The sequence below is a fragment of the Athene noctua genome, chromosome 2, assembly GCF_965140245.1.
Source record: "Athene noctua chromosome 2, bAthNoc1.hap1.1, whole genome shotgun sequence".
In the NCBI taxonomy this organism is placed as follows: Eukaryota; Metazoa; Chordata; class Aves; order Strigiformes; family Strigidae; genus Athene; species Athene noctua.
In genome coordinates, this window is record NC_134038.1 from 81,632,996 (window position 1) to 81,650,782 (window position 17,787).

General features: G+C 37.9%; 1 protein-coding gene across 1 annotated transcript in view; it reads left to right on the forward strand.

Annotated features, from left to right (window-relative positions):
- Window positions 1-17,787, forward strand: part of TRIO (trio Rho guanine nucleotide exchange factor) — a 253,663-nt gene that overhangs the window by 69,876 nt on the left and 166,000 nt on the right. The window contains exons 2-6 of the mRNA XM_074899531.1: window positions 1,712-1,786; window positions 8,898-9,012; window positions 12,440-12,632; window positions 13,280-13,792; window positions 16,679-16,801. Of these exons, the coding sequence (XP_074755632.1) occupies window positions 1,712-1,786; window positions 8,898-9,012; window positions 12,440-12,632; window positions 13,280-13,792; window positions 16,679-16,801 (1,019 nt within the window). The remainder of the gene's footprint in view (window positions 1-1,711; window positions 1,787-8,897; window positions 9,013-12,439; window positions 12,633-13,279; window positions 13,793-16,678; window positions 16,802-17,787) is intronic.

Genomic DNA, 17,787 nt, shown 5'->3' on the forward strand with positions numbered 1-17,787 from the left:
TTCTGCTACAGCTAGACTTTGTATTTTGATGACTGCTACCATGTCTCCCCTCAGTTTGTCAGACTTAACAGTGTCCTTTGGTTTCGTCCTTCCCCACAGCTCATGACATGTAAACACTTGGCCATCTTTGTCCCTTGGGTGTCTTTGGTGTGTCCAGAGTTTGTTTGAAGGGTAGTGCCCATAACTAGATGCTGTAGTGGCACGGAAGTCTCAGTATTGCTGACTGGAATAGAAAACCTCTGATGTAATTTACATATATAATGCCCTTCTTTACAAATCTTATGTTACTTGATGACACCAGTAATGATACCTTCAGACTTTATCTCTGAAGTGCATAGCTCTTTTGTTAAAGCTCAGAGCCTGTAACCAAAGGATGTGAAACATTTGGATATTTTTGAGGAGGAAGGAAAATGATGGCCTCCCTGCTGGGCATCAATGACAGCTTCTGCAGCCATCTCTAGAGGGATTGTGGCCCTTTTGCACAGAGGAAGAATAATACATTTTAGAAAAAGACTACCACGTGTACACCAGAGCTTGCTCTTGTAAGATTTCCCTGAAACTATAAATAATTTAGCAGTTTATTTTGCCTTCTGAAGAGCTAAAATTGTTGCTTTTAAGGAACACAACTGCTGTGTTGTGGCATGCTATTTGGGCTGTCTTACTTAACAGCGCTACTGGGCATCAACAGTGATAGAGAAGTAAGTGCTTCCCGCTTAGTCCAGAAGAGGTACTTTCTTCAGAAATGAGATTTTTAAAAAACCACATGAATCCAAAGAGACTGGGAAGGATCATACAGACAGACAGTTGAAGTGTGGATACAAAACCGCATGATTTTTTAAGATGAACAAGATTGACCCTAAAGAGACCAATTCTGTATTATGCAGGTCAATATGGAATTATAAGGTCATAAATAAAATGCCTCCTAAATTTCCCTTATTACAGAAGGGAAAAGCTTAGAATCTGGCCACAGAAATCTAATGGAAGTAGAGAGGAATGACAAGCTGGTGATGTGCTGCTTTGCAACATTGACTTACCTTGGTAATCACTCACCTTGGGAACCATTTCAAACTCCATGGGTGTACAGAGTTAAGATGACAAAAAGCACTGTTATAAAATGATGCTCCTGTCAGGCAGAAGAGACACAAGTGAGAGCTTTATCTCGCCATCCTGCTTACAGAAATGACGTAAGGCAAGCTGCATATAAATAGTGTTGGTGGTTTTAGTGGGTCTTTTTTTGTGGTGATTTTTGGGGGTTTGGGAATTTTGGGGTTTGTTTTGTTTTGTTGTTGTTTTTTTTTTTTCTTGATTGGGTGGGGTTTTCTTTGACTGGTAATAGTTCTAAAGGTACCTACTCTTATTAGCTTGATACTAGTCCTCTCTGCTGAACAAAAAGTGAAAGTGGGATTTGAAATGGCTAAAAGCAACAAGATTCAACTAATAGCTTTTATTTACTGATGAAAAAGGCTAATTCCAGTATCCTGTTTTCTGGTGAGGCTTGCTAATAGACCATGCTATTCACATTAAACTAGTCAAAGTGATGACTTGTTTGTTAATGTATTTTAAAAGTTTATTTTTTTGCAACCTTTCCTGTAAGGTTATCTTAATTCCTGAAATCATAACATTCAGACTGTATTCCAAAGGTATAGTGCATCCATTAAATGTAGAAGCTGAGGTCTGAATTTCTGACTAATGATCTTGTCTCTCTTTCCAGGGTTTCGCAAAAATGATGAAATGAAGGCTATGGAAGTATTGCCAATTTTAAAGGAAAAAGTTGCATACCTTTCAGGTACAGTTAATTTCTTCTGTTGTGGAATGCATAATTGTGGTGTTAGTCACATGTAAAATGGTATTTAAAATAATTATCATTGTAAAAGTAGTGGAAAGCTAGGGTAGTGCCTGTTCCAGTTGGATATCCCAAGCATAACATGAGCATTGTGAAAGGATCTGTAATAAAGAAGGAATGTGTTTTGTTAAATGTAGAACATACTGCTTGTTGTCATCTTGGTTGTGTCCTGTCCCCCCCTGCATATCCATCAACATTTAGAACAATTCATGGTACCTGCTGTACCGTAGTCATATTCTTTCTCTTATTTGTGGTTCTTCTGCTGCAGAGTTTTATGGAGATGGCTTTGTTACTGGCACATCTGAAGCACTAGAGAAATATCTGTGTTGCAGAGGTGAAATTTCAGTGCATATCTTTTGAAGCACGCTTAATACCTTCATGGTGAAATGAGTTAGCATCTAATTTTAGCTATGTCTAGCATATACCTTGAAGTTGGTTGGTTACTTAACGAGGATTTAAAAGTGGGGTTTAGATTAGATGGATGAATATCATAACATATACTATGACTTGATAAGTACCTTAACAGAATGATGTCTGAGGTGCTTGTTCTTGTGAACTGCATTTTGGTGTGACTTTTTAAAGTATTTACTTCCAAATTTTGGGGGATTTATCATCATTCTCTTTGCCATAATCTTAGTGTCAAATGATTTAGAGGACAGCCTCATATTTGAAAGTTTGTTTTTTTTTAATATAAATAATTTGTCAAGAACTCTAAAAATAAAGCTCTTATCTATAAATATTAAAACATACAAAATGATCCCTGAAATTGCACTTCTTAGAGATTTGCTGTGCATGGATGCTGATGCTTGCAAGTACAGTGTGTAGTTCACAGTACTTCATCCTGTTCGCTCTGCTGAGTCAAGTAGAGGTGTAAGGCAGAAAAGATGTTTTTTTAAAAGCTCCTGGCAACTGTAATGAATGATTTAACAGACTGCCCAGAGGAAATTTCCCTGGTAGTGTGGGAACTGATTCTTCTGTTTATGAATTGTAGTGCTGATGAAGGATTGCTTAAAACCGTATTTTCAGAGGAAAGGAAGAGGAAAAAAGGGAGTTAAGCACAATATTTCAATCCCTCATTACTTTTTTTTTTGAACCTTGCTTTATGACACTTAATGAAGATGCAGTCAGTTTCCATTCCAAAACCTGTGAAGTTCCAGGTTGTCCAGAACTTAGACCCCTTAGAAGACATCTGAAAGGTGATCTTTGATGTTAGTTTGTAAGCATATGACATTCTCAAAAAGCATTGAGTGAAAGTGGTCCAAATGAAAGCTGAAGATAAATTAAACGGGAGATGATGGATTATGAACCAGAGCAGATGAGGTGCAGCCAGGAAGAAGTGATTGCCAACTTGCCTCTGTGAAGGTAGCAGCTTCTGACAGAAGAATGGAGCAAACAGCTGTGGACAGCAAAGCTGGCCAAAACTGATCTGCCAGAATCCATAGTTCACATTTCCATTGCAAGTGGAGCTCAGATGAAATGAGATACATTAGTAGTACAAGTGATTTAAAAAAACAAAAACCAGCAAACAACAACCCACAACAAAACAACAAAAAAACCCCTAACAAAACTACCACTACCACTAGGGCTTAACCACTATGGAATTAGAACTGTCAAGCTTTGTACTTGGGAACACAAAGGTAAGGATGACTGTTGGATTACTGATTTACAGAGGCTTTCAATGTACCTCACTTTTTTTCTTTGAAAGTACAACTTTTGCTCAAGTACTTGGTTTTAATATTTCTAAGTACAATAACTGGTTAAGGTCTGTAGAAGTAGAACAAATTTACTGGGGATACCTCTACTAAAATTCTACCTAAAGATAACTCTTTTAACTCTACTGAAAACTCTAATAGTCCCATTAAGCCTAAGGTATCCACAAACATCACTGATTTTTGTGTTTTGTTCTCTCTCATTTATATTGGAGTTCTGGTAGAGTTGTTGCAACATGTTCATTGTTATTGTCAAGTACCCTCTCAAGTAGAAATAAAGTATGACAATCAACAGTGCAAAGAGAGGGTTCTTTTTTATAGAGCAGGAAAGTTAAATAAAAAGGGACACAGTCTGAAAAAAAAATTCATGGAGTGTTTGAGATCCTCAGTTCACTTCCCCAGTTTTTTCTTTGCCTTTCTGTGCTGAGACCTTCCTTCTCCAAGTTAAATGAGTAAGTGTGGGCTGTATAGCAGTATATTCATATGTGCATTCTTAGAATACAGAAGACACTGATGTTTCCACAATGCAGACTTTCTTAAGCACTTCTTGAGACCCACTTACTGGGAGATGGACATACAGCAGTGAGATGTCTTGTGACATCCAGGAGAGACCTGGATAGGCTGGAAGAGTGGTCTAGCAAGAACAGTATGAAGTTTAATAGAGACAAGTGCAGGGTCCTCCACCTGGGTCAGAATAACCAAATACCCCAGTATAGGCAAGGGTCTGTGTGGCTGAGGAGCAGCTTTGCTGAAAGGCACTTGGGGGTCCTGGTGGACAACAGGCTGAACGTAAATCAGTACAGTGCTGCTGCAGCAACAAAGGCAAATCGGATCCTGGGCTGCATCTACAGAGGCATTACTAGCAGGGATAGAGATGTGATCATTCCACCTCTACTCAGTGCTTGTCAGGCTGCACCTGGAGTACTGTGTCCATTTCTGGTCACCAGAATTAAGAAAAAATGTAAGCAGACTGGAGAGGGTCCACAGGAGGGCCATGAAGTTGATCAAAGGCCTGGAGGACCTGCCCTATGAAGGAAGACTGAAGGAGTTAGGTCTTTTCTCTGTGGAAAAGAGAACGCTCAGGGGAGACCTCATCACAGCGTTCCAGTACTTAAAGGGCAGCTACAAAGAGGATGGATGTTTTCTCTTCACAAGGAGCTACACTGAGAAGACAAGGGGCAGTGACTATTTCCACCATAGGTATCATCTCCTAAGCTATTCTTGAGATGATGTTTTGATGCAATCAGAAATCTTGGTGACATAACAGATGTCTCCCACTGAGGTATTGCTTTTACTCCAAGTATACTATGTTGTGATTAAATTGTATTTATGAGAGTTTCCCTTTTCCTCTCCAACAGGTACCTTTTCGATCTGTGTTAGCCTGAGTTAGGCTCTAATTCTATATCGCTTTGTTTCAGTCTGTGCTTTTCATTTATTCCTTTCATTTGTTTTCAGGTGGATATATTTAACAGATCTACTGAACGTAATTTATTTTCCTTGGCACAGTCTGAGTACTTCATTGCTTAAAAAAATCCCTGTGTTTCAGTAGTTGCTTCTCTTCTGCCACAAATCACAGTAGATCTGACGTGATTCACTTTTGTTTCTTCCTCCATCATCACTACCCAGTTTAGTCACCTTTATTGAGCTCTTATGTGGTTTTGTAAATGAAAGAGTGGATTTTTCATAATTTCATGTGTCTGAAGATGTATTTAAATGGAAGAGAATTCTTTCTCCTTTCCTCTGTTACATGTAGCACCAGCCAGGATAGTGGGGGGTGGGGTGGGGGTGGGGTGTTGTTTTGTTTTTAAAAGATTAATTTAGAACTAGATTATGTACAAAAAAGAATGTACAAATGAGGACTGTGGTATGGCTAAATCATTTGGACTTGTTAAACTCTGTGTGTTTCTTGCATATCTTAAAATATGTCAGCGTAGCTGTGATGCTTAAGCAGTTGAAGAAAGGTGAAGTTAATGGTTGGATGACAGTTGGAGTGAGAAGGAGAGAGGAAGCCTCTGAGAATTCTGAAACAGATCTTGAAGCAGGTATTTTTTTGCTAGGGCAGGAGGCAAGGAAGTAGAAAAGAACAAATACTTCGGTGAAGTATTGTGAAGCACATTGTGCTGTATGTAGGTTGATGATTGCCAAGTCCCAAAGCTTACCAAGCTAGCCAGGTTTCTGGTATCTGTACATATTGATTCTGGAATAAATTCTGTATTGGAAATACTTGTCCTTCATTAAACCAGTCTGACAGACTGAACTGTTTTATCTTGTATTGGTCAAAATAACTTGCTGTGTAGAATGCAGATGCTTCGGTGCAGCTTCCCTGTGAATCCTGTGTTGTTTTTCTAAAACTGCAACAGAGTGGTTGTCAAACAGCAACAACAAAAAGGGGGAGAGAGGCAGGGGGAAGAGAAAAAGCTTCCTTGAACTGATTTTCACCTAACTGGGGAATAATTTGCTTGAATATTAGTTGTCTCGTCACCTGGAATAGAAAAGCCTCTTAGACATGTAGCCATGAAGTACAAATGGAGCCTTGGATGCAGTGTTTTGGTTAAGTTTAAACTGAAGTCTGCTGAAGTTTCCTCTTAGATCTCTACACATACTTAGATCCTCTTAGATCTCTACACATACTTAGATCCTCTTAGATCTCTACACATACTTAGATCCTCTTAGATCTCTACACATACTTAGAAGAGGAGAGCATTGTCTTACGAGGTGCAATTACCTTGGTCTCATATGAGGAAACAGCACTTGATGACTTGCCCTGCTTTTCAAACATGCCATAAAAGCCCACTGTTTAGCTGTACCTCAGTACTTTGAAACTAGGTAAAAAGTCATTTCCTGAAAAAGCTGCACTACTCAGCCTGCTGGATTTTGGTGCTATTTGGAGACCATTGACAAGACTGCTGTTAGTGATGTGCACTAGACAGCAGTGATTCATGTTGGGTGACTCATGTGAGTTGATCAGCTCCTCATATGACACATCTTGGCATAAACAGAATATCTCAGTATTGTGGGGGTTTTATATAAAAGGAAAGGGGTAAAAATGGAAATCTTCACCGATGGAAGTAGTAGCTTAATATGTTTTTGTTGAGACAAATAGGAGGTTAGGTTGGATAGACAGGAAATTCCCACCTGATGCTTCATACATTGTTGCTTTTAACATTCCTGTTTGTGTATGACACAGGAGCATCAGGAACAAAGGAAATTAGAGTTATTTATTGGAAAAGGCCTAAGAAAGCTTTCAGTATAGCTGATGGAAAAAAAAAAAAGTCTTAGGGACTTCTTTGCTTAATATTGACAATTTTGGTATCTAGTTTAAGACTGGATAGTGAAGTTCTTTTCACCAAAACTAAGGTTGCATTATTTTCTTTATTGGTCATCTAAACCTGAAGTTTGTGTGACAGATTTTTGTCTCCAAGATACAAAAAAAAATCAGGATATAAATTATAAGAAATTTAAGCACCATGCTTTAAAAATGGGTTTTCTCTGTGGTGAATGTAGAGCTGGGAGCCAACTGAAGTGGCATCCAGAATGACATAAAGAATATGGGCTTCTTTCCTCTGCCATGTTGGAAAATTGCATGATACAGGAGTTGCTGTGTGGGAAAGGCCTGGAGGACTGATCTGAGGTAACTGCATGTAACAAGGCATTTGTTTAAAATGCTTAGAGTGTGTTAAAGACAGTTCAGCATATGCTATTCCCTGCTGGCTGCAGCTTTTTCAAGAAGAATTTCCACCCTGAGAAATCAAGTACTTTTTCTGGGGGCTTAGAATCATTAGTGTTTACCAGTTGAAACATAAGTTTTTAAGATCTGTGGTGCACTGAGGAGAGCATTAATGGCAGCAGCAGACTTTCAGCTAACTTTAGTAGCTTTGGAGCCCAGTGATCACTCTGGAGCTGAGCAGAGGCCTGGGCTGTCAGACTCTCAGTCTTGTCATTTATCCTTCCTCTCTCGTGGCTTCTGTCTTATTTTTATCCTGTCATTTGCTATATGAAAGTCCTCAAAGCTCTCTGCTTGGCAAATGGGTCAGGGGTGGTCAAGACCAGACTTGCACGTGTCCATTCTCCATTAGAATGAGACAACTCAGTTGTTTTGAATCTCATGTCCCATTTAAAAGGGTCATGGAAGATAAGAATATAAATTTCACTTTAAGTTTAGGTTTCTGGCATTGCAGCTTGATGGAAATTGAGAGCTGCTTTTGCCTCTTCTGAGTTTCATTTGGTGTCTCATGGGGAGCATGTCCAGTGTATCTAGTCCCTGGAGACCCTGACAGCTAGGCTTAGTGTCTAGCAACCACATGCAGACTGTGTTGGGGAGGATAGTGATGAATTTTTGAGTGAGTGGTTTTATTCCTCTGCTTTTGGCCTTCCTTTTGAAGGGATTTTTTTAAAAAACTTTGGTTAGTAACATGGATTTACAATGAGGAGCTGATTTACAATGAGAAACCATTCAGGACAGAGGACAGTGTTTTTCTGTGTTTCCATGGGACAGGAGAAAACAGTCCACATATCTGTGGTTGAGAATGTATATATGAAATTTAGCTTCTAAGAATGTGTCTGTGCTATTATACAAGTGTCGATAAAGACAGACAACTGACTTGAATTTAGTATTTAAGAATAGTAACATTTTGTTGTCACTAGCAAGGGATTGGAACTAAAATTGCATTTTAATATTCAACTACAGTAAGTCTATGCGATTTAACGAATTAGGTGAGTACACTTAAGTGGAACCACTCAAAGTCAGATTTTTTTGCCTTACGTATTTAGTGGATTCAGATTTTCCTGCATTGCTAACAAAATCAAAACAATTCAGCATAAAAATATAACATAAATGCTTAATAGTATCATTCTTCTCATCTAATATATGCATTGGGGGTGAAATACTGTAACCTAAACTCAGTGTTAGTAATAAAGTTAATGTAGAGTATCCTCGAAATACCTGCCTACAAAATAGCATAATTATATTTAAATTTAATCTGTACAATTTCTGATTCAAAAGTTAAATACATAACAAAACACCATTGCTGGTGATGTCACACTGCCAAAGTTGAATGTGACTGTACTGTGTAAGTGTAATGCTATGGTTATTCCTTGTTTCATTTTTTTTTGACAGATACTGCCTCATTATAGGAATTGTGATAATATGCTGATTCGTACTCCCAAAATTCAATTTTTAAGCTGGTTTCTAAATGACAGTATTGGCATTTACCTTGAAATCACTTATTTAAGTGGATATTCATGAAAGTGTAGGACTTGTCTTCAGAACACTTCTGAAAAACAGGTTTTTCAAACAAGAATGGTGGTGTGTTGTGGGGCCTTGTAACATGTTTAATTTTTTTCAGGTGGCAGAGATAAGCGTGGAGGTCCCATTCTAACGTTTCCAGCTCGTAGTAATCATGATAGAATACGGCAAGAAGACCTTAGAAGACTAATTTCATACCTAGCGTGTATTCCTAGGTAAGTGTTGGCTATGTGATAAGCTCTGAAACTATAAAACAAAATAAATGAACTGTGTTGCAGTACACCCATAAGCTAGAAGTCTAAATGAGCAAATTCATACCAAGTGCTGTCAGTTACTTTTTTCAAACTGCTTTTTGAAAGAGACCTAAATAATTACTCTGCCTTGTAGAAGGAAGACTGTTGACAGAGTAGTTGGTATGCTTTAGCTGGAAGTAGTCTGTGTCCTGAAAATGGCACTGCCATGCCATATTTCTGTCACCGTGTGAAAGTTGCAGATAAAACTTAAAGGCTTTCAGTAGTACCTCAACAATTAGAAACATGCTGGTCATCATCCAGAATATGCCTTGTGTGAAGTGAGGTCAGCACAACACTCCTAACTGTTACTTGTATTAGACAAGTTATAGTGTTCTGATACAGCACAGGAATGACCAGGAGAGAGAGAGATGTAAAATTGCTTGTACAGGTCTCAGATAAACCTGTGGAGAGATCTGTGAAAGTACTGATATCATTGTATTATCAACAACTTAAGATATGAATTACAATGTGCTATTTAAATAAATTGGCAGAAGTCAGATGCAGTGCTAGTGTGTGTGTGTATATATACACCCATATATGTATGTATGTATGTGAAGTTACATATATCTATATTTAAAAGAAAAGTTAGGTATTGTATACATGTAACAAAGCTTGTTCTCACAGAACTTTTTTCCTTGTAGTAACTGAACTGGGGACAAAAATGATCATAAGACCCTGACTTTAGGTCCATCTTAGAATCTGCCAGCATGTGGTGCTGACTGGAGCAATGCTGACCATGCTTAAATATATTTGCCTATGACCTCAGGGAGTAGTTGTCATTACAGTTGGAAAAAATCCCTTGGACAACATCCCTGAATGCAACGTCTTCCATATTTCAGTAATGTGTTAATTTGTACGCCGTTGTCTTTGCATCCAATGTAATCAGATGTCAGTTTCAGATTGCCAAATGTGCTTTCATAAAAATAACTTCAAGACATCTAGTTGACAGTGTGTATGGCCTTCTTTAAGAGCAATTGCTGGTAATCTAGTTATTCTAGTCTATTTCACTTTGAAGTGTAGGAGTATTTAGTAGCTTTTTATTATTTTTTCATAAGTTTATTGGGAGTTTTGGGGGAGTTAGAGGAAGGATGATGGTAAGAAGGCTTGAAATTTTTACTTTGGAATAGTTTGACTTCACATGTGAATGTTTGAGATGCATTCTAGCCTTCTAGAGCTTCAAGTTACTAGAAAAGTTACTAGATAACTATGCGTCAAAATATGCCCGAGTTTTCTAGACATAATCTGGCAAAATAGAGTGGTCCTCTGGCAAAAGATGAATGTTAGTTTTGCATCAATAGATTTAAAATTAAAACAAAGCTAGTGCAGGTTTTATAACTCTAAGCATGGCAAAGCTTTGAGAATAAAGGGATCTTTATTAAAAGCAAGGCTCATTTTCATACAAGTCATGTTTCAGGGACTGATCATGCAACTCTTGCTAATTAAGAAGTCCCAGTTGGTACAAATAGCTCTGAATATTTAGTCTGTCTATTAGTTATCGCAGTATTGTTACTCTATATAGTGTAGATTCAGACGTATCAGTTGTTTGACGGGATCTAAACACTTAAGGTGATTCAAAATATCACAATTTTACTAATGTAACAATTTAGATAATTTTAAAATACTGCTGAACTTAAGTAATCAGTGCTGACTGGACCAGGTATTCATGTAGTTCAGGGTTACCTAACAGATGACCTTGACTGACTAAAGCCTCCTAGAACAATTTTTGTGATCCTTGGCTAAAAGGGATTCATCTTTTGTCAAATGATGGGGCCACATGACAGAAGGATTTACATTACATCACATGATGAGGGGTCGCTTTGTACACCCCAGCAGATGTATGCCTTATGTGAGTTAGTGGCAAACACTCCTCCTCATGCAGTGCTCAGTTTGTGCAGTAGGACAGGGATGGGCTGAGCAGCATTCATATAATAGCATGCAGCCTTTCAGTAATGGGTGCGTCTTTAAAAGAGTTTGTTTTTTGTCCTTTAAACCTGTGAGGCTGTTAAAACATTTTCACCATGGTCAGAAAATTGTACGTTGTAGCATACATGTATTCCAAGCTAGTCAATTTTAATGTATTTTTCTGCTACTATTGCCATTTTTGGCCTTCCTATGGGCAGGTGGGACAGCCAGCATTCATCTTGATTAAACTTTTTTTTTAAATGATGGTTTGATTTTTTTTCCTTAAACTTTAAAAAAAAAAAAAATCCTTTTCTAAGGTTTCTGTATTATCACGTCTTTCAGAAGCTCTTCTGGTCTACTGTATCAGTCATGACTAATTTTTCTACAGTGTGGCCAATGAGATTGTGTAAAGTATACCAGTGAAGCTTTCCTACTTCTTGGACATTCTGAAAACCTAAACACATGAACTCCAGAATTTCATTTACATTAGTCACATCCCTGAATGTGATTCATGTACTCAAATAATGGACATTTAGTCCCTTTTGATAGTCTGTTGACTATGACACATTGGTTTTGAAATATTTTCTCTTTCCATGTTAACAAGAGCATGTAGCAAATTCTGTTGGAAGAAAATCAAAATTCCTGGTGTTGGTGATGATTGCAGCTTGTGATCAGCATCAAGCACTAAATGTACAAAAGGTATTGGTGAAAAGAAATTAAATCTGCCATTCTCAGAAGAGTTGCCAGAGAATTTGGGTCACTCAACTTTTGGACAGTAAAACTAAGCTCAGATTTTGTAGAAGCAGTTTGATGTGGTGTTCTTCACTGCCATAAAGTGCTTTGTTATCCATTAACTATCCACAAATAGATCCTGTTACAGAAGGAATTGTCAATAAAGGGTTTTTTTTCCCTTTACACTCTTTAACTCTCAGATAATATGGGACTAAATCTGAGACAGTTTAAAAAAGTTGCAGAAGTGGTAGGTAAGAACAGTATGCCTTCTGTCCTTTTGGAGATCTCCTCAGTCATTAGAAAGGCATGAATATTGTCATCAGTAAAGTGTGTTTTCTGAAGAGTCAATTGTAAATTAATTGCATATTGCTGCTTCGGTAGTAAATGGTGTGTTTAATGTGTGTGTAAGGTGAAGGGCAAATGAGACTGGAAGGTGAATCATTGTGAATATAAACAATGAAAATGAAAGAAGAGATAAAGGTAGGTCATCAAATCAGCAACAGGTGTAAACCTATCACCCACAAGGAGTTTGGCAGGGGGTAAGAGAAGCTTCCTGCGAGGTTCATGAGATCTGCTGTATGTATCACCTATTCAACAGTGAGACTCTAGGGTGTCACGGTTAGCTGAAGAGACTACATTCATTAGCAGTGAGGTGCAGTAGAGTTCTGTGTTTGAAGTTGTAACGCTTGATAACATTTTCTTCTTTCTTCTGCAGTGAGGAAGTATGTAAACGAGGATTCACTGTCATTGTAGATATGCGTGGGTCAAAATGGGACTCCATAAAGCCTCTGCTGAAGATTTTACAGGAATCGTTTCCATGTTGTATTCATGTTGCACTGATAATCAAGCCAGACAATTTCTGGCAGAAACAGAGGACTAACTTTGGCAGCTCTAAGTTTGAGTTTGAGGTAATTTCCCCTATGGTATACAAATTTATATTTATTTCATGGTTTTAAGTGTGCTCACTACTGATCAGCATCTTGAAAACTCTTAGGTAAATTACGTTCTTAGATGAGAGAAGGGGTACATTAGGCCAGTGGTGCTAGAGAAAATGTGGTTTTCTTATGTCCTTAGGCTAGGTAGTTGTGCATGTTGTCATTTTGTATTCTTTTTCTGAGCATGAGACAGATGGAATTAGAGTTTTACCCCTAATGGTAAAACGTTGAGCTTCATCTGTTTGTTGTCTTGGTCTGCATTGTGGTAATCATGATGTCACCAGCATCCAGAGGAAAGCAGCTGACTGAGCCTCACTGTTATCCTTCTGCTGCTTTACAATACACAAAGTCAATTAAAGCAGTAGTCAAAAGAGTGGTTGCTTTTTTCTCCTTAAGTGTAGTGAGATAAGAAAGAAGTAAAATATTTCTCTCATTTGGGGAAATATGTGCAAGACAGGAGGCTGATAAGAATTGGTATTTGAAGAGAGTGAGAAATTGTCATGTGGACTGCATGAGCAAAATGATCGACTCTTAAAAGAGAAAAATGAAAATCTGTAGGAACATTTTAAATTTATTTCAGTAACAGCATTTTTAAATTTTTATTTTTTTTTTTTTTTTAGACAAATATGGTGTCTCTGGAAGGCCTTACCAAAGTAGTTGATCCTTCTCAGCTAACCCCAGAATTTGATGGCTGTTTGGAGTACAACCACGAGGAGTGGATAGAAATCAGAGTTGCCTTTGAGGACTACATTAGCAATGCAACCCATATGCTGTCCAGACTGGAGGAACTGCAAGATATATTGTCAAAAAAGGAAATGCCTCAGGACCTGGAAGGTGCTCGCAATATGATAGAGGAACATTCACAATTAAAAAAGAAAGTCATTAAGGCCCCTATTGAGGACCTTGATGTGGAAGGCCAGAAGCTGCTCCAGCGGATACAGAGCAGTGATAGCTTTCCCAAAAAGAACTCTGGGTCAGGGAATGCAGACTTACAGAACCTTTTACCCAAAGTATCTACCATGCTGGACAGGCTGCACTCAACACGGCAGCATCTGCATCAGATGTGGCATGTGCGGAAATTGAAATTGGACCAATGTTTTCAGCTCAGGCTGTTTGAGCAGGATGCTGAAAAGGTAAGGGATTGGGGGAGGCAAGTATAAATGTGTGCTGCTTGATAGACTTGAAAGGAGTACCAAGAATAACTGCAAATAGTTATTTTTGTCTTTAGAGTTAATCACTAGCCTTTTAATGAGAAATAAAGGATTTCTTGATGAGAGTGACTCTTAGTCTTCTGGAGTAAAGGGGATAGGGTAGTAATTCTAAGCCACAGAGAACACAGATAGCTCTCACAGAAGAAAATTTTAAGTGGTAGCGATGTTCAAGCTTTTGCTTTGGTAAAGTTTTTTTCTAGACATGTTTTTGTATGCATCAAGTGAAGATGAATGCTATATACTTTATAAATACAGATGTCTAAAGACTACACTGGTCTCCTTTTGAGCGACCCATGGGATTTGAGTGACAGGCAGTCGACCAAGTCTGAAGAGGCTGATATGGGGAACTGCTTCATTGATGCAGGATTTAAAGACCAAACCGTAAAACTGATGTGTATCTTGACAGTGCATATGTTATTAACAGGGGACTGAGTGATCTCAGAATGTTTCAGGCTAGCCAGTCACATCAAATGAGAAAGCCCTTGATTGTCATGGAATTTGAAGAGTAAATACAGCAGGCAGTACGCTTTTAGATGAGCTCAAATAAGATCTACTTTCATATAGAGTAGTTTTGCAATCACTTATTATTAACTTGTTACCACGGAACAAATAGCTTTAAGGAAGGGGGCGAGTTTTTCTCCAGAGGAGGTAACTAGACTATGCAGTCAAGTGGTAAGTATGGTCTTTGTCAAATTTCATAAAATATTTTATGTAAGAATGTCTGAACTGGATGAGATCAGAAATCTGTGTTAAACCAATACCTTGTGCCCCAGCAGTGGTCATAAGCAGATACATGGGGAAGAATAAAAACAGAACAAATGTATATAGTACTACTTCTACCTCTGTTTTCTTCCTGTACTTTCCTTTACCCTCATCATTTAAGCTCAGGGACTTTACACTGCCCTTAATGTCTTCTGCTGTGTTTAAAAAAGAAATAATTTTTCAGAAATACCTTTTAAAGTGTTTACTGAATGGGTATAGCTGAAAATCATAGGGGCATGTGTAGAGTTGAAAAGAATCTTGTAAAGTGAATTTGGAGTTATAAAACTATTTAGAAAATAACAAGTTGTTGGTCTGGTATTGCTCTTTCAGGCCCCAGTTGCTTTTTAGCAAGCAACCTTTCAACTGCTTAATTACAGCATTAATTATGCTTTATTACAGCATGAACAAAATGTATTTTGCTGGTGCTTAGATGGTATTGAAAGCTGTGTTCTTCATTTACTAATCTAAAAGTTGCCTATGTAACTTGGGCTTTAAGAAGCTCCTTGTGAAATACTTGAGCCGGTGGGATTGATCTCTGTCCTGCCATGAGGTTGCATAAGCTCCTATCTGTGTTTTCTAGGTTCCCAGTTCCAAGAATGTCTGTATTATATTAGTGCATCTTTCTTTCAAAATCGAGGGAAGTGTTAGGCACCTCAAAATGGGGTTGGCAGCATCTAGCATACCTGGGACTTAATTCCCTCATCAGCCAGTAGAAAAAGATTAAAAAGAAGGTTTGTGTTAGTATCCCAACTCACTTTTGGATTAAAGCCCTTGCCTTAATCTACTTGCAGTCCTCATTTCACTGCTTGTGTTGGATTAGATTTCATAGCTTCTTTATCAGTGTATGTCTATGTGGGTTATTTATGTATGTGGGAAAAGGCTGGATCTTTGTGGGAAAAATAAAGGGTATTAGATGGGGAGAACTAAACATGTTCATTTTGAAGATTTGCACAACTCTTTTCACAAAAAAATCTGTGCTGTTTCAGGAGAAGAGTGGGAGGGAATCTGACTGGAATTGCTGTGTAGGTATCTGAAGGCATCAAAATCAGACTACCTAGAGAAAGGTGGTCACAAGCAGGACCACTGCTGATTTTGAGTAATGTTCTAACACTTCTTCGTTGTAGTCTAGATAAGAATATGAAAATTGTAGGAGTGTGGGATCAGCTGCTCATTTCTACCATTTTTTCCTGAACAATCTTTTTCAGCTTATTCAGAGAGTAGGTGAGAGCTGAGATACAGCAAAGATTTCAAGACCACTGTAGGGGGAAGAGTGGGGGGAATGTGTAGTGTTAAACTTAGCCTTTTGCTGTGTTGCTTGGTCTTTGAAAACTTTTGTCTTACAGGGCCAGTGTTAGCATACCTATGTACGTTCATTGATGGTCATTGTTAGATAAGGTCCTTTCTAAAATTTGTTTGAATATTAAAATACTTTTTTAGTAAAAAAAAACAAAAGCAAACCAAACCAATATTTAAATATTATCCTTAAAACTTGTCTGGAAGAAGGTAGTGTGTAACTCTGTGCTCATGTATAGCTTTTTTAACTTGCTTAGCAATAGAAAAGTTGTTTTCAAATCTGTTGTGAAGTTATGAACTAGAAATATTAAACTTGCTACTGAAGTACTTGATCAGCAAGAATGAATTTATATTTAATTTCCTTGATTTGCCGTTTTTCTAAATGCTGACATCATGAAATGCTGACACTAGAGAACATGTGAGCTTGTAACTCAGGGCTGTGCTCCAAGCCTGTTTGTTTACTATGATTTCTTTGTAGTAATCAAGTTTATGACTTTATGATTATGACTTTACTGTAGCTTGTCAAGATAAACACGTGTAGTAAAGACTGAACAACCTCAGCTGTCTGGTCCAAGAAGTCAGATTTCAGCAATGATTTTTTTAAAATGTACGGTAATTTCCAATGGAAGTGTTAATTTTCATGACCTTAGATTCTGTCTTCTGTGTTCACAGATTTGTTACATTATTTATCTATGATTTCTGCCATAACACATCAGTGAATTTTTTTTTTCTTACCTTAATATCTTCTTGTAGATGTTTGACTGGATCACACACAACAAAGGTCTGTTTCTGAACAGCTACACAGAGATTGGAACCAGTCACCCCCACGCGATGGAGCTTCAGACACAGCACAATCACTTTGCCATGAACTGTATGGTAAGAACAGGCCTCACTTCACAGCACTGACATATTGTCTATTTGCTCTGTGTTAAGGTAGGATTTGTAACTCATACACATAAATAATTCCTTCTGTTACAAGTAGTGCAAATTTATATTTGAGTAGTGAAATTACAAAACACAAAGGAGGAAAATAAAAGGTAGCCAAATAAAGAGGTACTGTGATCAAGCCACAATTTTGACAAATGGCAGCATTCAGTACAGCCTCAGCACTTTTCAAATATAAGCATCCAAACTTCTAGAACCTGGAATGTGTGTTTGAGTACTGCTTTGAGTCTTGTAGGATATTTCAGAGAATCGTATGTAATATGGAATTTAGTGCTTCATATGGAAAGAAATATTTCCAAGGATCTTCTGAATCTATTGCAACTCAGACAAAAAATTCTGAGTAGTAGTGATCAACAGCTGAGTCTGGTGTAATAGTTTGCCATATTTTTAAGACACACTTCTCATTTCTGACACAGTAAAATGGAGCTAAAACAAACAAATTTTTGTCAAATAGCACCTTAAGATGAGCAATCAGTAAGCTGCAATTAAAAGATTGGATTTTAACTGTCAGTGAGTGAGAGCTGCTTATTTTCAGTTTCATGAATTCCTGTTTGAACATGGGGACTGAATTCTCAAGTACATTTTAGGTCACTTTCACTAGGAGGATCGGATGTGTTTCAATAACTTTGCAGTGTGGGCCTAAATCCAGTCCCTTGCTGTCAGCTCAGTGAAGGAAGAACACTGTCAGTCTTGTTAGAAATTAACATCCTTGGCAGTCCAGGGATGGGAGTTTAATTAAATAAAGTATGATGAAAACTATCAACTCTTGCAAGAGAGTGTTTCTGTGGGACAGGACTACTAATTGTGGAAGGATAGAGTGGCAAAGTAAACTTACCTAGATTCTGCATCTTGCTGAAATAATGGAAGCATTAGTAAGGCAGCTCTTTTGTATGGTATAGCTAGAGTTAAGGCAATAG